This window comes from Diadema setosum, chromosome 6 (genome assembly GCF_964275005.1).
Source record: "Diadema setosum chromosome 6, eeDiaSeto1, whole genome shotgun sequence".
NCBI classification, from domain to species: domain Eukaryota; kingdom Metazoa; phylum Echinodermata; class Echinoidea; order Diadematoida; family Diadematidae; genus Diadema; species Diadema setosum.
In genome coordinates, this window is record NC_092690.1 from 32,520,917 (window position 1) to 32,543,500 (window position 22,584).

A 22,584-nucleotide genomic window follows, 5' to 3' on the forward strand; every position below is an offset into this window, starting at 1 on the left:
GTTTTAAACCTCGATCTCCTTGGAATCATTACAATAGTTATTACAACGTTTCGCAATAAAGAGAGTAAGATAATGTTTACACAGGAACTTCTTGAGACTGTCTTTTCACAGTTATCTCTACAGAGCGGCTTGCATGGAGAACATGCTAGCAAATCAATGCAGTATAAATTTTGACGTTCTCATCCATTGCCTTGGGCGATTTTAAGATACACATTGTTTTATCATCATGTTTACCATACGGTAGAAACCTTAACCCGTTCCATACTGAATTCTGAAATCCCCATAAACTTAGTACACAGGCCACCAGGGTCCCGTATGGAATGGGTTAATTAACCTTAAAACATGAGTATCCAACTGAGTACTATTGAGATTAGAAAGACAACCATTCATAAAAATGCACTTCAGGTTAATACGCCAAAGCGATTAGATATGGAGGAACTTATTCAGTAGATAGCTGTAATACAGTGCGATGCATCCTTGCACCCACAGTGCTAACATGATGTTTTTAACATGATCCTCATTATAATGAAGTGACTGCTGCACGATGATTGTTACATAAGGCATGGCAGGCTAAATGGGCATACTGCCAAAATCGTACAGCCTCAGCCGAGGTGACGGGATAACCTCAAAAGGGGAAGACGGGGGCGTATTGAATCGGGTGCACGTCACGAGACCGACACCCACGAGTCATACAGCCCACAAGTTATACAGCTCACGAGTCATACAGCTCACAAGTCATACAGCCCACCAGTTATACAGCCCACGAGTTCGACACTGAGTAAATAAAGCCCACGAGTTCGACATCAAGTAAAATAAGCCCAGGGCCCCGTTGCATAAAACCTTAACCGGAGTTTTTTTCATGGTTAAACCCAGAAACTCCGGTTAAGAATTTTTAACCAGAGTTTTTCCATTGCATAAAGATTTACCGTAGTTTTTCCCCGGTTAATGGTTGAAAAACTCAGGTTATTTAACCTTAGCTGTCTGACCAAAGGTTACATATAAATTTCTCCGGTTAAGTCTCACTTGTAACCATGGCGGCCATCTTTGAGGCAATAAACCTAGCTGCTCGGAGAAGAGAGCGCGTTTTTCGAGATCGAACGCACCCTTTTGATGTGTTTTCAGACAGCCAAATGTATAAGCTGTACAGATTTACAAGGAACGGTTGCATGAACATCATAGACCGTTTGGCTGGACAACTTCAACCAGAAACGCAGAGAAACAAGGCGCTTTCACCAAGCTTGCAAGTGTTTGTAGCGTTGCAGTATTATGCCACTGGAGCAGTGATTGACGACACGAGCTGCATCCATGGCGTACATCTGTCGACGGCGTCACGAACCATCAGGAAAGTCACCTTGGCTTTGTGTGAAATGAAGGATGAAGTAAGTCTTATTTTGATCTTCATTCATAATAATTGTTTGGTTGTAGATAAGGCTGTTTTTATTAATGAGAACATTCAATCATTGACTGTGAATGTGAGCTTAATTGACACCCATTGTTTTGACTAGGCTTTGCGAGTAGAGTATACTATACAAATTTACAAATATCCCAGCATTTATTACATAAATGTACTACGACATAAATAGTACTAGTGTGATAGAAGTCTACCTGAAGGTCTAATGAAGTACAATACTCACACATAGGGTCTAGCTACTACGGTACTGACCGAGCGAGCGAGTCTGGTGAAATCCGTCGGTCCACGGTCACCCCCGCCGCCGGGTACCCTGCACTGACTGACTGAGCAGCGCCGTCCTCGGGCTGTGTAGTAGTGTGCTCCGCGCTGCGTTATGGCTAAATGCAATCTCCCTCCCGAGTTTGTGAACACCAATCATCAACTTAGTCGGAATAGGAATCATGACACTACTCTTGTTGCATTTAAGTTCATGCTAAGTATACTTCACAGTAATACCCACTAGACACAAAAATAGTGTAACGTGAAATGACCACCCATCCTTTACATGCACACGCATCTTCGGTCATCGTATGTAACGTAGTCCGATAAGTACAGATTTGCGTAGGGTTAAATGTATACTGCCAGCAAGGGCTACGAGCGTAAGGGTATGTACGTCGTGTCTCTGTGAGCGAGCTGAGCCTTCTCAGGCTATGGCATGCATGGTGCACGTCATGCACGCGCACCTGTTGGCGTGTTGGAACTTGGATTTTTAAATTTATAAGCCCTAAATAATCCATTTTTTGTCGTAAATGCCCTATGCTCACCTTCGGTTCTGACAGTACCGGTAATTTGACCATTCGGTTCCCAGCAGGCAGCATTTCTTTTTTGAGCTTCTGTGGCAACAGTCTGTAAACAGCTGCAGCAACGCAGCGAGGAGATACACCACTGTGCATTGTAGTTATGTTCATGTAATAATGCATTACAGTATATGCACAGTTAGCTCACATATCTATCTCTATGGTAACTATACTAAATCGATAGTACAGGAACAAGAGATCGCTCGCTAAATCGATCGCGCAGTAAGCCAGTCAAATTAAAGGACTACTTGACCTTCACATAGACATGTGGATTGAGTGAATGCAGTAATATAAATAGAACACATCAGCAAGGGTTTGAGCAAAATCGGACAATTCGTTTGAAAGTTATTATCAAAGTGAGGTTTCTGCGAAGTCAATGCTGGATGAGAAGACAGCTATACAACTTACGCTATCATACGATAAAAATAATTCTAGATATTTTCACTTTTCTCGCATAATAAATGAAATATTAAATTTCCTCTTTCAGAAGGCAAGGGAGAATGTTACCACCCTTAATGCGATATAATTATGTTATTGACAAGTCGAGAAAATGTGTACCATACTTTTTTTTTTCTAAAAGTAATATTTCATTAATTTTTTCTTTATATTTTCGTTATAATCACTGTAGGCCTACACAATCCATATCATTCACTGCAGTATAGTCCTCTTATCCAGCATGCAGTGATTGTGCAAATACATTATTTAATTTCATAACTTTTGAATGGGTTTTCTGATTTTCATTGCATTTGTTCCTTAGCTACCTATACTTGATTGACTAAAAGACCTCTACAATGACAGGAGAGTGTTTATGTTTTAAATGATATTTTTTATCACGTATGTATATACATCTTAAAAATGCACTGAAGTTCTTACTTCTTAATGTTTCAAAGATATTATTTAACCCCTGCTTGATCCAGAAAAATGGGCAAATATCCATGGTCTGGTGCCATATTCCACGAGGCTGTAGGCTGAATGGAATATGGCGCCAGACCGTAGATATTACCAGTTCGTAAGAAAAAGCACGGGGTAACGATTTTATCTTCTTAAGTGTATAAGTGCTAACGTTCTTCTGGTTGATTTCCTCTTGTGAATGTTGTTGAAATTGCCGGCTGTCTCACGAGTTGATTATGCGCTCACACATACACGCACACCTAGCTGTGTAATATCATAACGTCATATCACGGAATACGGAAAGTTATTCAGTGGTTGGTCCGAGTGTGATTGATCAATGAGATTACAGATATCACGATCACTAAAATAATAATATGAATATATATATATATATATGTATATATATATATATATATATATATATATACAGATATATATATATATATATCCCTAGTTGGCACCTTAGAGAGACATATTGGGGGGAAGTGTCTTCATTGGGGAGACAACTGGTCATTAAGGAGACAATTTTCGTGTCTCCATTGCGTAAACTGCCTTTGAACATGTAATAATAAATTTGCATATAAAACAAATGGAAATGTCTTCCAAATGACCCATCTAGGAGTATATATATATATATATATATATATATATACATATATGTATAAATGAAAACTCTCGTAAATAACTCTGGATCCAGCTTCAGGAAGAATTTGCATAAATAAGAGATGTCTGCTTTAGATCATGCGATTGAATGGGAAATAATATTGGCCCAGTTAATACATTAAAAATTGCCTCCTAAAGGTCAAGTGCCTCCATAATGTAGTTATGAGTATATAATGTCTCCCATAAGCTGGATCCATAGTTATAATGTATATGATATAAAGTCTATATACTGAGAGAGATAGAGAGAGAGATGGCATAGAATCTATATACTGAAAATATAAAATCTTATTGTTCATCAACAGGTGATCAAGTTTCCGGAAACAATGGCGGAGGTAAGGGCAGCCCAGATTGGTTTCTACGAACTTGCCGGATTCCCGAATGTCGTTGGGGCGATCGACTGCACACACGTCGAGCTCCATGGTGCTCCACTTGGCGACGACGAATATGTATTCGTCAATAGAAAAGGGAAGCATTCCATCAATGTGCAGATTGTATGTGACTGGAAATACAAAATAACAAATGTGGTGGCGAGGTGGCCGGGTTCCACACACGACAGCCGGATCTTGAGGGTCAGTATATACGTGGCATGAAAGATGGAATTGGCTTGAAATCAATTTATCCTAAAAAGTTATTTATGTCATTATCTTTTCATGCTCACATGATAAAAAGCAAGCAAACATCATATTCATGAGGTCTGTACTATCAAGAGTGTAAGTTAGGAAAGACCAACACAGCGATGCATGAACTCTCATTTCCTACTTTATGTCATAATTATTGTAGTTTATAGAAACATGAATGCTGTGTGCAGAATAAATCTTTAAATAAAATGTACTTATAATTTAATAAGTTGGTAATTTCTGAAACATAATAAAAAAGTATTTAGAAATTTCAGTCACTCTCATTTTCTTTTCCCTTTTGCCCAATCATCTATTTCATTTTTTATCAATGTTTACATAAATCTTTTCATTACAGAACAGTGTCCTGGAAAGGAGATTCAGAGAAGGGGAACTCGAAGGAATCCTTGTTGGAGACTCGGGGTATAGACTGCAAACTTGGCTCATGACTCCATTGCGAGACCCACAGACTAATGCTGAAAGGGCATACAACCGGTAAGTAAAGAGAAAACTTGAGTGATAATCTCAAATACTGATAACAACAGTTGCTTTATTGCTATCAAATATCAATATTCAGAAATTCTACAATAAAATAATACAATTTCATGTATATGTAAGCATATGATTTCTTCATATACAACTCTCGCAATAAGCATTTACCTAAACATCACTGTTGTTGAAATGGCAATTAGAAAAGTTAAATGCAAGTTTTACTGTCAAATGCAAGACTATAATTTCCGGGTGAATATTCAATCTCCATACCAACATCCATTTCCATTAACTCATGTTAATATATTACAGTTTGAATATCACCATTATGCTGTTTTGATGTATGGTAATATTTCATTCTTCTGCATGTAAAGATATCATAATAATCTAGCTGAAACATACCTTGTGTAAAAAACACTTCTTTCCCTAATATAGAACAAAAAAAAAAAACAACAACAACAACAACTTACTGCAACCCAACTGCCATGTCTGAATGAGAGTTAAAGGGATCGTGTAGTTTTGGTTGAGACCTAATTTAAGGTTTCTAAATTTTTTTGGTGAGATAATGAGAAATATCTTATGAAATATGAAAGAGCGTGTAATTCCATGAGGAATTCAATGTTTATTTGATGAAAAGTGATTTAAACATGGGTGAGATACCCAAAAAAGAGCAATTCGAATGAAATGTGGGACCCACACTTTCTTACGATCTCTTTGTTTTTCACACTTTGTTTTTGGATGTTTCAGTCCTTTCTAACCCAATATTAATCAAATAAAATTTGAAGTCCTCTTAAAATGGTTTGTTCTGCACTACATCATTCTCATGTGCACCAATATTGTGCCATCATTTTAACCTCGTCAAACTAAATCTAATGATTATTAACTTTCGATGTCATTATTTCATACAGCGCACACTGCAGAACACGGATTGTGATAGAGCAGGTCAATGGACAGGTAAAGAATAAGTTCCGTTGCTTATTAGGACAGGGAATCCAAATGGCCGCTGACAGGGCATGTGATGTGATTGTAGCCTGTCGCGTGTTGTACAACGTAAGCAAGGACTTAAACGAACCTCAAGTACAGATTGAAGAGGATGCACCTGAAGAGGCTGATGACGAAGAGCAAGATGGACATGAAGCAACTGGAACAGCGCTCAGAAGAGATATCATCAACAACTACTTTTCATAAATGAATGGAAAGTAAATGCTCACTCATTACCCTACATGGTAACATACATGTACATTGTATATCTCTTAAGTGGAGATTTGCACTGAAGGCTATGACTGAAAATACTGTTCTGAAATGAGAAATTACTAATATTCATTCCATCTTTCAAGGAAAAAAAATATAATCATCTTGCAAGTTTCTCTATTACAGATGAGTCAGTGTTTTAAATAACATCTGCATCAATTGCTTGTTACCAGCTTACTGGAATGCACTGAACTAGATAGGATTCAAAATGAACGTTAGATGTCAAAGATTGCATCACATTAGAATCTTAAGTTAGCCTACATCATTTGGGCATTTTAAGGGGCAGTGGGTATCATGCCCACCTCATTATCACAAGTTCATGTCATTTTGATGTGCTTCTGATTAAACTTTGGTTATAATGTTTGACTGTAAAAATGTTAAGAATCGAAGTTTGCTCCAGATTATTGCAGAGGGTGGGGTTTACCTTGTTGAAGAAATGTCATTGAAATATTTTCAGGAATCATAAACTTCACATTTGAGTCAAATGAATAATTAAGAAGTGAAGTGGAAAACAATAAGAAAACAATAGAACTAGATATGGAACAGAAAATTCATGACCCTATCAAATGTAATTTATAACATCCCTTAGAATGAGGGGTAATGCTCTTGCGTATTTGCAAACTTCTTCATTACGATCAGCATTTCCTTGAAAGTGTCAAGGGTCTCCTGCTGTGTTTTGAGCATCGCCTGCTGAATCTCCAGCAGTCGCTCCTGATACTCAAAGTGATTATCTGCCTTCCTTTTCTGTGGCTTGTTTGTGATGGTTTCTTCCACATCCTCCTCGATTTCGTTCACGTCTGACGACATGCCCTGGAGGATGGCACACGCCTCAGAATTCTGTGAATGCTGTAAATAGTGTGTAAATAGTGTGAAAATAGCAAGCAGAAAGCCAAATTCTTTGATATTGGTAAAAACCTCAATGAGTGTTGTGGTCATCAATTAATGTAAAATGTCTGACTGGATCTCATTTAGTTTAACTTTAATGTATCATCTCCATCACATACACAAACGCATGCCTGTAAAAACTTTATTTGTTGTCACCTGAAATATGAGAAAAGACAAGAGTATAGATTGCAATACCAATTGCACAAGACACCAAAGCCTGACAACAGTGCCCAAGAACATGGCACATGATGTATTGTCTGAGGTAAAACATTGTATGCAATATTATTGTATCATTTAAGAATGAACGCAAAGGTTGATATAATAAACTATCTACAATGTGCATGTACACTTCAAGATTTCACTTTGTGGGTAATATAGCTGTACGTCATTCTCACTGTTTTGCATTGTTTCAATTTAGATATTTTGTAATTGTTGTAATTAATTTTTTAAGGAATAATTCCATTTTTTTAAAAATCATATTTCAGTATATGGCATATCAGAACTTATTACATTTTGTGTGATCACACTGCTATTGGTATTGCCTTTAAAACTCCAATTGAAAGCATAAATATGTTTTGGAACTGCATGTCCCTAGCAAGTTGAATCCAATGGTGTTATGATTTATGCTGATGTTACGGGGTTTGCATATACTTCTGTTGGTCAACAAGGGAGTATGGTAATATCATGGTCTTCATAATTTCCTACAAACATAATTATCTTAAGAGCACACTTCTTGATATATCGAAAACAAATAAAGAAATGAAAAATGTACCCTATACATTTGTTAATAGATTGTTCTCTTTAAAAAAGTGTATAATTGAATATTCATTATAATAACATAACGCTGATTTACTTTACTACTCATTTTCACATCCAGAACATATTAAGACAAGGGAGTAACTTAGAATTGAACAGGTTATGATTTCTTGACTTCTAAGAGAACATTTGTCACATAAAACATGAAAAATGTAATGCACATTCAGACACATTATGTTAACTACAGACAACAAAACAAGTTCTATCATGAAGTGGATGGGGAGACACAATGAAGAAAACAGGTTTGGTAAGCTGTCAATCAGGGAGTCGTACAATGAAAGAGGTGACTGGGTTAAAAAGGGAGGGGGTTACAAAAGTCGTGAGCAAAAGAGTGTGTGAGGTTGACTTAAAAGAAGGGAAACCTGTGAAGGATGAAAAGAATCAGCGAGCAAGATAAGACAAGAATGTGAACATCACAATGAAGAGAGATTTGGGGTGAAATTAGATGAATGGGTAAATACACTATATTACATACACAAACTCACATACACACACATGCACACACACACACACACACACACACACACACACAAGCACACACACATCACATATGTATGTATGTATATACTTATATATATACCTATATATAAGTAATTTACAACCACACACAAATCACATAATGTATACAAGCACTATGTGTGTATGTATGTTAGTAAGTGAAATGAGATTATGGAAATGAGAGGAGGAAGTTGCTAGAAATAACATTTATTACATGGGGTAAATGAGCATCGAGAGCATGGGTTAAATTGATGGGGGCAGCACTCCAAGAAAACTGCACTCAGCCTGATGCAATTTTACGGTTAGTTTATTCATCCTTTAAATCATTGAGAAACAATGAACATAGTTGAGGGTAAAAAAAAAATGGCTTCAAAAGAAAATAATGATATTCGGCTGGAGAGATTTCTCTCAATAATTCCTAGCAACAGCAAGTACAGTGCACTTGCAACTGGCTGTCTCATACTACAGAATTTAAAATGGTGTCATCATATCTTCATTAAATTAGTTATTCTAGCAAAGTATGCTGAATGAATTCGAAATGTAAGCCAATATAACATCATTGATACTGCAATCCCTTGAAATACATTTAATGTGTAATCACAATCACATTTATGGCTGCAATTGTACCTTTTTCAAACCAATTTAAAGATGATACATGTATAAAGTCTTGTTACCTCAAAAGTTTCCCTGGGTTTTCTTGCCTTAGTTTGTGTTTCAGGTTAAAGGACCTTTCATATAACTAACACTGTGAGACTTACTCTCCCCAAAGTGGTCTCATGTCTTAGAAATCAAGCATTAATGGTTTCGTACAATACGTGTATATTGATTCTCGTGGTACCGCGTCGAGTCAAACTAACAGCTCGTTTGAATTTTTCAGAGCCCACTCTAATCTGGTATGAAACCATTATTGCATAATTACGAAGACATGAGAGCACTTTGGGGCAAGTAAGTCTCACAGTGTCAGTTATATGAAACACAAACTAAGACAAGGAAACTCAGGGAACCTTTTGAGGTACCAAAACTTTACATTATCTTTAAATGTCAAACTTATCTGCTCTTTTAATAAAACAACTTTTGGTTGAAATCACTGCTTTTACATTTCCACACATTTAACACATTTGACTGAAAGAAATAAACGAAACATTTCTCTACAACCCTACAATGGGCCTATTCCTCGAGCAAAACTCTCTCCTGTACAATTCGCTGTTCTAAAATTGATATTGTATCATTGATTTTGGTGATGCTTGATGAGCTTATATATTATTAATTTCATGCAAAATTTTCCCTTGCAAGGTCTAAAAAGAGCAGTTCCTGCTATTGCTTAAGAGGGATAATACAAACAAGGCAAGTGTCATAATGTGTCTCGCCCATTTCCGTACACGAAATGTACGCGAATGGGATCTAACAGATTATAAAAAAAAAGAGATAACAGATAAACGGAGATATAAAAGGGTTAAAATTTATGGGAAAAAAAGAAACGTGCCACAAAAACTAAACATTGGGCCCTTTTAATTCGTTCACCCCTGCCTGTGACCTTTGACCTTGTGGTGACCATCCACTCCCCAAGGGACATCTACCATCCAAGTTTGGTTATAAATACACCTATGGATCAAAAGTTATGACCCATAACAGAAATGCACCATAAAAACTTAACATTGGGCCCTAAAGTTCATTGACTCCTGCCTGTGAGCTTTGACCTTGACGTGACCTTCATGTATGGTGAAATGTGGAACTATGTATGACCCCTCTTCCCTCGAAGTTTGAATGCAATTGAAGCCCAGAGTAAAGAGTTATTGAAGTTTGTTTAGCGTTACGAACGGACGAAGGACAGACGGACGAAGGACAGACGGACGACAGACAGACGGACTGACGGACAGATGACGGGTGGACAAACAATGGACGACGGATGGACGGATGGACGGAAGACGGACGGACGGACAGACGATGCAGTCAATCCCATAGTCTCCCCTCACCTACGGTGGACTCGACAAAAAGTAGGAATAAAGTCGGAACATAATCTCTAAAGAAGTAGAAAATAGTAGGACATGAGAGGAAAAGATTAGGGCATTATAGGAAAAAATTAGGAATAAATCAGGACATGTGCCATTGTTTTTGTTTGTTTTTTTTTGAGTAGTTTTCGTTGATAATCACCTGAACTCTTCATGGTACATGTTAATCTTCATTTGTACTCACAACCCTGCTGCCTCAGCCTCACTTTTGCTCATAGGAGACCCTGAAAAATACAACAAAGACATAATTTTTTTAGAACAATGTAATGCATGTTCAATAGTTCAGGCAATACAAATCTTGATCACTTATACCTGCATAGAGAACACATCATTCTGTGATTGACATAAATGCCTACCATATGATATCATTACCGCACAAAATATGACATATACATTCCATGATGTGAGGGTTATACATTAATGCTTAAGGTATGTTATACGCTTCCAGTTAAAAGATGACAATTCTTATCTACATTTTGAATGTTTGGGCATTGTACAGATATATGTGTTTTACCAAAATTTGGAAAAGATTACAAATATTGGTATTTGACAAAAGCTATAAAAAATGACACTTTTATCTACATTCATTTAAAATTGTGTTGTTTCATTTCAAAATGTGAAGGATACTGGAAATAAGGATGTGAGCACAATGCATGTTTTCAAATATTCCAAAATGACAGGATAAGTTAAACTATGTACACTGTACTTACATGTTGCACTCAGTATTAATCTCTGAGAGAACATGTTATCACATTACGTTCTTTATCAATCATACAGGCAGGACATGCATGAAGAAGGGGTTGTCTCATGACATAGAAGCCTTACAAAGTGAAATTATATCTACTATTAAATGCATCAACACCTTTGTTTTGCAAATCTTAGCCCATTACAGTTCTACACACTCAAATACTGTGAGATTTCTAGTTTTCGTATCTACCATCTGCCCGTGACTCAAACAGATATTACAAGTCATTCAAAACTCATTAGTCTTGCTTTTAAAGTTTTAAATTTGACAAATTTTGCCACTAACATTTTCTTTCCTTGAACTCTTGAAAAATGATAAAACTTATGTAACCCAGGTGTTTTTTTATTTAGCCTCAGTAATATGCAAGTTTTATGCAAATTGGTCCCTACAAATCCATTTTTTTTTTTTTTTTGGGGGGGGGGGGGCATTACTCATTCTCACATCAACCAGATCTAGTTTTTGTAGAGAAAACCTTCCTTGCATGTAAAGTTTGTCAAATTGCAATCGTTGTTAATTATTATAGAAAAAAGGATTTCAGGTAAAAGGGATGTGAAGGTGTTATTTATTGTTTTGATACAAATCTTATAATTTTTGTGGTAAACCATATTAAAGCAAAGGAAATTTCTGGTTTCAGAGGATTTGCATGCCGGGACATGCATGAAAAATGATATACTGGAATTCTACATACATTAAAACAGGCTGTAGGCAGCATTTTTTCCCTCAGTTGTATTCATTGGAAGTCACATGTCAATTCATACTTGTTAGTGTATGGCAAGCTTACCAGGTAATTTTCAGAGATGATGAGAGCTGGTTGAGCGCTACTCCAAGTCCCAGTCTATGCTGCAAAATCAGTGGGATCAATCACATCTGCATAGGAGCAAAAGCTGAGGCTGGCAGCAGTCTTGTGGTTGATTGGTCTGTGTTATCCTCTTTCATGCTGAAGAGGCTCTCCCCACCATTATGAATCTGCAACTAGAGTCTACTCATAATTTCTGAATGTCAGCTATTCAAGTAGCCTTGCACAATTTTTTCCCCGGGCATTTTTAAGCACAAAACTAGGAATAAGTAGGATTTTAAGAAAAAAAAAAATCCCAACAACAACTAGAAAAAGTATGGACATCACTGAAAAAAAGTAGGAAAAATAAGTTGAAAATAACTTGAAAATAAGTTTGTTGTTAGTAATAAATCTAATGTATGTTGAGGCCAGTGAGTTGCATGGTGCCAAGCTGTCTCCTAAAAAAGCTGTCTCCTAAAAAAAGTAGGAAGAATAAGTTGAAAATAACTTGAAAATAAGTTTGTTGTTAGTAATAAATCTAATGTATGTTGAGGCCAGTGAGTTGCATGGTGCCAAGCTGTCTCCTAAAAAAGCCATCTCCTAAAAAAAGTAGGAAGAATAAGTTGAAAATAACTTGAAAATAAGTTTGTTGTTAATAATAAATCTAATGTATGTTGAGGCCAGTGAGTTACATGGTGCCAAGCTGTCTCCTAAAAAAGCTGTCTCCTAAAAAAATTAGGAAAAATAAGTTGAAAATAACTTGAAAATAAGTTTGTTGTTAGTAATAAATCTAATGCATGTTGAGGCCAGTGAGTTGCATGGTGCCAAGCTGTCTCCTCTACAGTTTCTCTCTGCTCATTCAGGCTGTGTCCAGATGAGTACCTACAAATCTGACACACTGTAGAATCATGTCTAAAAAATTATAATTTAAGATTAAACTGGTGGCCAAGTGGAATGACGATGATGGCTGTGTTGACAGTGCATTCTGTACCGTCTACATGACTGTCTCTTGAGGATGATCTTGGTTCCCCCTATATACAGGATCATACAAATTTTGCAAATGATGAGAACATTAGTTGTAGTGTTATTGACATTGCCCTTAGAATGGTGAAAGAGGTTTGTAGATTTGTTGATGAAAGTGTCACCCTCATGGATGATTGTATCAGTTGGCTTTGCATTTGAAGGCACTATGCTGCATGGAAGAAGAATGGTTGAGGAGAGAGGTACTTCAGCACGAACGATGACATCCTTGACATTTCCAGGGTCTCAAAAATTTGGTGGTTCCCGTGAAAGATACTGAGGAGAGGATGTCTCTTCAAGAGTCTTGCATAGGATGGATATTCAAAATCATTGCCACAGGTATGGAGAATTCTCATTGGGGGGGGGGGCAGGTACAGTACATAAAGGGCAGTAATAGTGGGTATCTGTGAGTTCAGTGTAGAGAGTACTACTGACATAGTCAGGCTCCTTCATAACTTTGAAATTGAGGAAGTTGTTCTTTTCTGTAAAAGGGCAAGAACAAATGATCTTATCTATCATGATGAGGGCATATAATTACCAGAAACCATTACAATACTAACTAGACAATTGTAATCTGACATCATACAGCTAACCTGTTGGCAGGCACCAGTCTCTGCCTCCTCTCCTTTGATCCCAAACCTCACAGTGTCTCTCATAGAGGCCAACACCATTTCCATAGTGTCCTTGTGCACAAACTCTCCTCCACCTAAGGATTCATTACTTCAGGTTTTATAAACTTTTTTGCAAAAGCATGCTATTTGAAGAGTCAAATACCGTAATTTCAAATGTTTTAATACACACAAATTCAAAAATAATATGATCCATCGACTTACAACTCGTTAAAGTTGTATTACATGACATCATGTCTATATGAATGGAAATCAAATTTAAAAAAGATGTTGAAAAAAATGCCATCCATTTTCCCTTTTTTCTTCAAACTGTTAATACATTTAATGAAACCCATCATGGAACTTTCAAAATTTTCAAGAAAAAGGGCAGTTATCAACGCTATGGACATATGAGCTTAACTTCTTTTTTTTTTTTATTTCAATTATTAGATAAATTTTGTAATTCACAAAACTGCATTGTCAATCTATTGCAGGCATTAGTTTTCTCAATGCACAAACAAAAATGAAGTAAAAAAAAATGTTAAAGAGTCTCTTTCTAGCATGAAAATATAAGTCAAACTACCTGTTCGATTTCTGTCTTCTTCATACTTCTTCGCTCTTTTCTTCAGGTCGCTCCACAGGATTCTCATCTCTGACCCGCTTCTTCCAGGACATCCGATAGCAGCCATCTGACGTGCAAGGGTATCCCAGCATTCTCTACGCTGCTTTGACACCTTTGAAATGTTTGATGAATGTCAATAAAGAAGACAGTAATTTTTCCCTTTCAGAAAACATCAATATTTTAATTATTATCAAATTGATCCTTGATAATAACTTTCTTAATATCTTTAACATACTCACAAAAGTGCATTTTAAAATGGAAACACTTGCCGAGTGGATAATGCAAGATATAACATATCACTATTTCCATTATTGAGTACAACAAAGCATGCAGATGTATCCACAATACGTGGAAACTGATAATTTACATTGCACTGTAATACAGAGCTTATCAAAAAAGGTAACCCAACTTTGGAGGGCTACCATTTTGTAATTTGTCTGCTATGAAGAGCACAGTGTTGGTTGTGAGGAAAGGGGAACTATTCCTCTCTGTATTGATCCTTAATTATGTTGACAATTTTCATGCATGACTGATTATATGAACGTTAAAGACAACAATGACAAATTGCACTTTTTTCAAGTTTACGTGTTATTGCTAGGTACACCAGCCTGTACGAATGTAGGTTTGTATTTAGGATTTGTGTTTAGGGTTTTTCTTTAGGTTTTCTCCTAACATTTTATGGTCCATAACCTTGAAAATGGCCTTTCGTTCGATAACTTGGTCAATCCCACAGACGGCAACTCACACAGTCCATTTTCTCTGTTCATATTCAAGACATAGCTCCCAGTGACAAACCATTTCTTGAATATTATAAGACAGTAAATTGGACAATGGTTAAGCCCTAATGGGAAGGACCAAGTTATCGACAATAGGGTATTGTTGAAGGTTGTGAACCATAAAACGTTAGAAGAGACCCTAAAAACACGAATCTGCAGTCGTGCAGGCTTGCCCGATATTTTGACCACTTCCAATGAAAGATCTCATCCATGCAGCGAGACATGCATTGTTCCTTTGCAATAACATTTAATCTTGGAAAAAGTGCAATTTGTCATTGTTGTCTTTGAAGTTCATTTGCTCAATCATGAATGACAATTGTCAACATAATTATCAATACAAAGAGGAAGAGTTCCCCTTTCCTTACAAGCAACATTGAGCTCTTCATAGATGACAATTAAGAAATGGTGACCCTCCAAAGTTGGATTACCTTTTTTCGAAACGATCTGTATCTTGTTGGTCATTAATAAAACTTTTTTAACTTTTTAAAGTTTGAAAAAGAGACAAGTTTGGTGATTACCCTCTCACAGCCACTTGCCGGCTGGCCAAATAGACGCATGTGGTTCTCAGCCACGTAGTCACAAACAAATTTGATTTGTGGTGTAGTGTACTTCTCCCTCCTCTTCTTTAGCATCGCAGAAGTCTATGCAGATAAGAGAAGTAAAAACTGCTAGTGAACATGGTACTCATTTAGGATTTATGAATCCTTGTACAAGTGGACTTGATAAAACCTATACATTTGTGATATCGTTAAAAAAATTATATAATTTTATTGTCATCCACTGTTTCACTATCAAATACATCAGCCTTAACAGAACTGCTATCATAACTGACATTTATGACAATTTTTTGCATTTATATCTCTTGATTAATATGAACATAAATAATCAACCTTGTTTGATCTTAACATGAATAACATGAGGTGTAGTTTTAGTGTTAGGGTTGCATACTTTGCCATGTTATTTCACAGTGCGTCTTTTCAAATCAAAATGAAGATGATAATATGGGCCTAAACCGTCCTTTACTTTAAGGTAATGCAGTGTATATTGACAGAACGTTGTATGCTCAATTAATTGTAAGATAAAGGTTTTAAACCTAGGTTTTAGCATCAGACATGTTTAGGGTTTAAAGTTGTATTGTAAGCATTTATGTTACGTTAAAATTATGGCTTTATACATGCATGGCGAGGTTATTCAGGTTATGTTCAGCCATATCCTAACTTCATGCTTTACCTCAACCCTGACTACAAACCAAAAATTTACCCTAATTGTAATCAAATATTTTCATACAAGTGTACATACTTGTTCTGTCTTGTAAGCATAGCAGCTCCATAGTAGAAGAAAGAAGGTAGCATTAATTCATTATGTCTCTGGGGTATGGATTTTATGAAGAATTTTCTTTTACTGTTACAGCTACACAACGTGTACGTCGGGTCTATCACTTAATTATTGGACACTATCACTACATCAGGGTCGATGGACATCGTGCTATAACTGACCCCTCAATGAAATGTTTTTGAAGGCAATTGATGGTGTTCTACTCTAGCAAAAGATTATCTCCTTTCAACCTAAGTACAATCTGTTGAATAGAAGAAACGTTGTAACATAAATGAGTACCGGTAGCATACAAATTGTGGTAACGGTACTTCAATGTAGATTCATGTTTGGTACCACGGTAGTCCCATTTCTTATCTTCAACTGTCTTCAAGTTATACCTAGTTGTAGAGAATCATGTAGGATCTTTAAAAAATGATGATATTCCAGATGCAATCAAACGTACTTGGTATCGGTATTAACAGTATACTGTGGTACTGGGTTGTAGTAGTTAAATAATCTTAATAGAAGTGCAACATGTATTACTTACATTTATAGACCTACGTACAATGTAGGTCCATGCATTATGTAAATTTTACAGATAAGTAGATCTATAAGTGGAACAAGTTATAAAAGTACCTATAATATAGGAATTTAGGATCCTCAGGAATTCGTACGCCTACTCCTGTACTACTTGAGATTACAGCTCCTTATTCCGAAGGTTCATATTCCGCAGGCTCTTATCCAATGATTCATTATTCCAAAGGTTCATTTTTTCAAATTTCATTTTCGGATTAACGAATCTTCAAAATAATGAACTTTCGAAATAACGAACCCTTTTTCATTTTCCGATTAACGAACCTCTAGGTATAGGGAATTTGTGTGTTTCGGATTAACGACCCTTCAGAATAATGAACCTTCAGAATAGCGAACAATCGGAATAACGAACAGCACCCCTACTTGAAGGCACTTAATATCATGAGAATGTAATTCATGTATGAATGATTGAATTTTCTCACTCAGTATGACCCATAACACACAGAAAATTAATGTCAGTGTATTCATGTAACGCTAGTTTACACATTGATTAACTACCCACAGCCATGTTGATACACAGCATGTCACAACATGACAGCGTCCGCTAGGGCTCAGACACATTCTAAGAGTAGGCCTAGGCCTACCCACTGTATATTCTAGAGAAACCACAGTCTATCTAATTACGGATAGGGCCTACCTATGGATGATTCCGACGAACGCAAGCTTTGAGTCTCTGTATCACTTAGTCAGCACTTTTACAAGGTGGAATGCCGTCAAACTTTAAGTTTAAACTTTCAAGGTTCATTTTTCCAATACATGTCCAGACCAACTTCAGAAAATGTCAATGCCTACTACAACAAGACAGTGGGTGCATTTGAAATGTATTTTAGGTTTTTTTTGTTACTATTCAGGGTGGTTAGTCCACCGGCCCCCAGGCCAAGTTGCACTATTCAAGGTTTTGGCCTGGAACATCCCTCGCTCCACCGTATGGAAAACTACTAACGTTAGTTAGTACTAACATTAAAGTTTACGGCACTCGCACATCCGAACCCAAACGTAACCGGTCGGTTGTGTTACCGACTCGTGTAGGCATACATGGTGGTAGCTGGCCCTAACGATACCTGTAGTAAGACACTCACTGTTTAATGTTTAAAGTATGTAGGGCCTAACGTTAGATGTACTATACATGTACCATATGGTACTAGGATCTAGTAGTAGTACTGTAGTAGTAGTAGTAGTACTACGGTACGTAACGGAGTCTTAGTAAATTACCACTACTAACTATTCACCTGTATTCACCTGTCTAATGTCGGGCTTCTTTATTAATGCCCTCCCACTTTCATCAATTTTTCACTGTAATTCATGTCAACCTCATGCTTCATCTTTATTGCAGTAAATTTAGAGTAATGACTGCTAACGTCTTAGTGCTACTAATAGTAGGCCCTAATCAATGTAAATCTAATCATTCGGCGGAGTATAAGAACTTATTGTAGTTAGGCCTAACGTTAACTGGTTAGTACTTCTTTTTTGACACTAATGACAGGATAATAAGTCAATAAGAAGCGCGAAGGCGAAGCGTCTAATGTTACTACTGTATTTCTAGCCCGACCAGACACTGTTACGCTATGCGAAAACAGCCCTGTCGCGACGTACCATGTACAGCGACTGGGCTGTGTATAGTTACTGTATTTCTGACTTGAGCGTCTATGGTCTATTTCTGACTGACCAACTGCTAACGGTTATAGGTTTTGCCCGTGCATTCAGTAGGAAAATTTCTTAAAACATGCTCAAGAATGCGACGGAGAAGTTGGTTCAAATGCATTATGGCCAAATCGTGATATCGTATCGGTTCCCTCTCGTTCTGACCTGCCTGCCTGTGCTGTGTCCACTGGCACCATGTCCATACACATTAGTATGTGGAAGCAAAGATAAAGACAAGTCTAACCCGACTACGACTACGGAGGTTTAAGAAGTCACCATCATGACGAAATAAATTGATTAAAATGCATATTTACTTCATTTGTGTTCGACATGCTCACGCTCTGTGGTGTCCGTCCGGTCCTCTGCCTTGCGCTCGAATGTTTATGTTCGTTGATCGTACGATCGTGAGTCGGCGTCAAATGCAAACAGCTACAAGTATAGCGGATGAATGCAGACGGCAGAATTTGCACACAGACAGTGCGCGCGGAGCTAGCTGACACGGAGGAAATCATGATATCTCCCCCTTTCATCCTCGTTCACGATTATTCAATTAAATGAAGGCCGATATAACGTAACCTTAGTTTTTTTAACCAGAGAAATTGACTTAACCATAAAACTCGGGTACACATCTACCGCTAACCTGAGTTTTTCTCAGGTTGTTTATGCAACAGGGCCCAGGGGTCCGTTTCATGAAGCTATCACATAAAAGCTATCACATAAATCTTAAAATGGCCAAGCCGCTCCTAAGCTAGGAGAGACTTTCACAGAGAAGTAAAAACCATTTCACGAAGTCTCTCCTAAGCTATGAGAGACTTTAATTTTTTCAATCGTCATGTTCGAGGGTAATACTAATTAACATATCATTAGCATATTATCATTAACTTTTTCTCCCTATTGTGTTACATGCGTTGAGCACTCGCTACATAGACATAGCACGTATACACACAGTGTATACAGCGCAGAGGCAACAGATCTACGACGGAGGCAGGATCCTAGAGGCTAAGTTGCATTCTACACCGCTACCAGTACATATTTCTATTAGTGAGTATATTTAAAGCTGTGTACAATTGAAAAGTAATGCATGTGGATTCATAATGTGATATTATTTGGATATATTTTTGTTCGAATCTTCTACAATTCTCCAAAGGGCTAGCTAGATGTAGATCTAATCTTACCGGTAGTAGCGTTATCACAATAGTCCCACGTAGGCACATCGCCGTTTGTTTGAATGACCAAATGGCCAGCTGAGTTAGGTAGTTTGTTACTTAGCATGCTACTACAACTTCTACAAGTAATAGAAATGTTTGTGGGTTGATTTTTATGATATATTTAGCGTGCAGATATTTCATGAGAGCAATTGCCCGATTTGTTCATGTATGGGTGAATTGCAGGTAATAGTCAATAGTGAAGGGATCGAAGAAGAAACCGGAAATTTCATAAGAATTGGTCTGCATTTTAATTATTATCAATATTATTAAAGTTAGGCCTATATTTTTGAAGACGTGTCTAACATTGAATAATTACACTGTCACTAGCTGTGTGGATAGTATTCTGAAGTGATACAAATTTTCCGTTTTGTGTCAAATCGACAGGAAAAATCTGTTGTTGTTTTTTTTTCAGTCTAGAAAATCTAGGTTATTTTGTCCAACAGAATTATGGGCCTACCCTAAGCCTAATGTTTTTTAGGCCCTAACATGAACTTATAGCGTTAGCATTTACACTACAGAGAACCAGCTGTACGTTACCTGTGTCATTGTTACGTTTACAAGTCCTAATGTTACTATCTAACGTTACTATAGGTCTACAACAAAAACTTGTAAAATAATAGGGGTTAGGGGTTATAATAACAGCGACCAGCCCAAATGCGAAGCACTTTGTACAACTAACAGAGAGTGCCCTGGGGTTAGGGCCGGTAGTACTATCTGGAGAGTCGACAGTGGTTAAACTAACTAGATCTAGTAGTAGTAGTAGGGCCTAGTAGTAGTAGGTTACGTAGATCCAGGTCTACACAGAATATGAATTGGAAACCGTGGTTCAGATCTTGGTTCAGACTTGAAAGCTATCTTCCACAATTCTAAGTGCGTACAGCACTGTAATCGCAATGCATGTGTCACAATAAGATAGAGAATGATGTTTACCTAAATTCATTGGCATGGAACCTCTAGAATTCTACTGCTATACTACCAGGTGTCTATAGATCTAGAATCCAGTGGTATAGTGATCCTGAGTAGCACCTACTGACCTAGATACTACTTAACCAGTGTATACCAAAAGTATAACCAGACTAGACCCTTAGCCTTGGTATTCTTAAACATATTATCATTAACATAAGTAGGCCTATCACTCATCAGTAAGGAAGTTAATAGGTCTTCTAAATAGTGCTATCTATCTAGGCAGTTAGTAGATTCTATAGGTCCATACTCCGATGCTAGTACGGCTTACACAACTTCTTTTAGCAATTTAATTGATGATGATGACATGACAACAGTTGATGATCAGAGTCAGACTGTGGCTGCATCTCAGGCTGTAACTGTGATCAACCCGAATGTGAAGCCACAGTACAGTTGGTCCTACCAGATCTTAGGTAGATGTAGACCTTGCAACATGGATGCCTATCAACAAGATCTAGAACCTCAAGAAGTCATAATACCCCAAACTATAGGCTTACACATGTTGAATTGAGACAACTCAAATACTAGTAGTATGTCTATTAATCAACCCCCCCAAAAAAAAAATAATAATAATAATATAAGGTCCTATATATATTTAAACTGCAAAAACATGTGAACTGATTTCAAATTTCATGCAGATTCTAGATATTGTGTGTAAAATCTTGTATAATCAAACAACAGTTTGAAAACACACTTTCTATTTTGTATTCACATTTTTATTAATAATGTTAGATATGGAACATCAGTCAGACTGCTACAATCAGACTTCTGCATCTCATAAAGCCCAGAGTCAGTTGCTGAACTTCACTGAACACAGAACCAAACTGCTGAACTTCCATCTTCTCCACAGCTAGACTGCTACTGAACTTCGTCGAGACTTATCAACCAGCATGGTCACCTTCAACAGAATGCAAGTATTTTAGCTTATAATACTATTTTAGCAGACAACATATCTGTATATTTTCAAATACTACAATTGCAACATTATTTACATTTGGACATCAAATTGTCTCTGGATTTTTAGTTGAATAGTGTTAGACAGGAAATATTGAAAACAATGTTTGCTGTAATGTCCATCTTGGTAATTGAAAACAAACATTCTTATCCAGTGAATAGTGACCTTTCTAGAAACAACTGTTTTTTGCATTTTTTTTTTTATTTCACTATCTGTAGAATATTACATACTGATCCAATTGAAAAGAGATAATTCATGGAAGGGGGAGGGGGTACCTGCATGTCTACATGTATCAAGCTCCTGAAACAAACTTTAGCAGTCACGTTATCTTAATATTGTAGGCCCTACTATGATTGTTTATTTACCCTCTCCCTTTTCTAGTAGCAAAACAACCTCATGCTCTTACAATGTTTGAAACAAGAATATTCGACATAGCTAATCATTTTAAACTGTGAAAAGTCCTATTTACAGCTTATGGATCAGTAGATACTAGTGAATTCAGTCTTTCAAAATCAATGGTAGGGCTTTTCAATTTGATTGCTATAGCTTGTTATAGCAAAGGCAAAGCACCCATCTCTAACATACTTTCTAATGTCCCATGTCCTGCACGATTGTTTTGTTTGTAAGATATTAACTGTTCTTGTATATTGAATAAACTCCAAACAGCCAAGGACCAGACAACATGTGAACTTCATCCACTTCAGAGTTAAGGACTGGGGGCAAGATGCAAATGGAAAAGTCAAGTGACAGTGTCATGGATATTCCACCATCTTCATTTGGTGTGTTAAATGATTACTTTTAGCTATTTAAGCAAGTTGAGAAATCATCTTATCTTGATCATCTACAGTTGGCAGCAAAATTAGTCAACGCCTCTCTTGCATGTTGGACACTCTGACATAATGAATTACATTATAACTGAGATTATTTCTAAATCATACAAGTGGTGATCAGATAGTTTGCTACAAGTAAAAAACAGATCAGTAGCCTTTGATGTGCATAT

General features: G+C 36.9%; 1 protein-coding gene and 3 long non-coding RNA genes across 4 annotated transcripts; 2 read left to right on the forward strand and 2 right to left on the reverse strand.

Annotated features, from left to right (window-relative positions):
- Positions 1 to 1,031: 1,031 nt before the first annotated feature.
- LOC140230098 (putative nuclease HARBI1) lies at positions 1,032 to 6,092 on the forward strand. Its single transcript, XM_072310303.1, has 4 exons — positions 1,032 to 1,379; positions 4,104 to 4,370; positions 4,774 to 4,910; positions 5,813 to 6,092. Exons 1-4 carry the CDS (start codon positions 1,032 to 1,034, stop codon positions 6,090 to 6,092), a joined length of 1,032 nt encoding a protein of 343 aa, XP_072166404.1.
- A 2,554-nt stretch (positions 6,093 to 8,646) lies between these two features.
- LOC140230099 (uncharacterized) lies at positions 8,647 to 12,447 on the reverse strand. The gene is made up of 2 exons (XR_011901355.1): positions 11,890 to 12,447; positions 8,647 to 10,587 (listed from the first exon to the last, which is right to left on the reverse strand). It is a non-coding gene; the product is annotated as an uncharacterized lncRNA (long non-coding RNA).
- Positions 12,448 to 14,103: 1,656 nt separating this feature from the next.
- LOC140229470 (uncharacterized) lies at positions 14,104 to 16,751 on the reverse strand. Its single transcript, XR_011901307.1, has 3 exons — positions 16,524 to 16,751; positions 15,428 to 15,550; positions 14,104 to 14,245 (listed from the first exon to the last, which is right to left on the reverse strand). It is a non-coding gene; the product is annotated as an uncharacterized lncRNA (long non-coding RNA).
- A 2,621-nt stretch (positions 16,752 to 19,372) lies between these two features.
- LOC140229421 (uncharacterized) lies at positions 19,373 to 22,364 on the forward strand. The gene is made up of 3 exons (XR_011901299.1): positions 19,373 to 19,499; positions 21,362 to 21,539; positions 22,251 to 22,364. It is a non-coding gene; the product is annotated as an uncharacterized lncRNA (long non-coding RNA).
- The last annotated feature ends 220 nt before the right edge of the window (positions 22,365 to 22,584 follow it).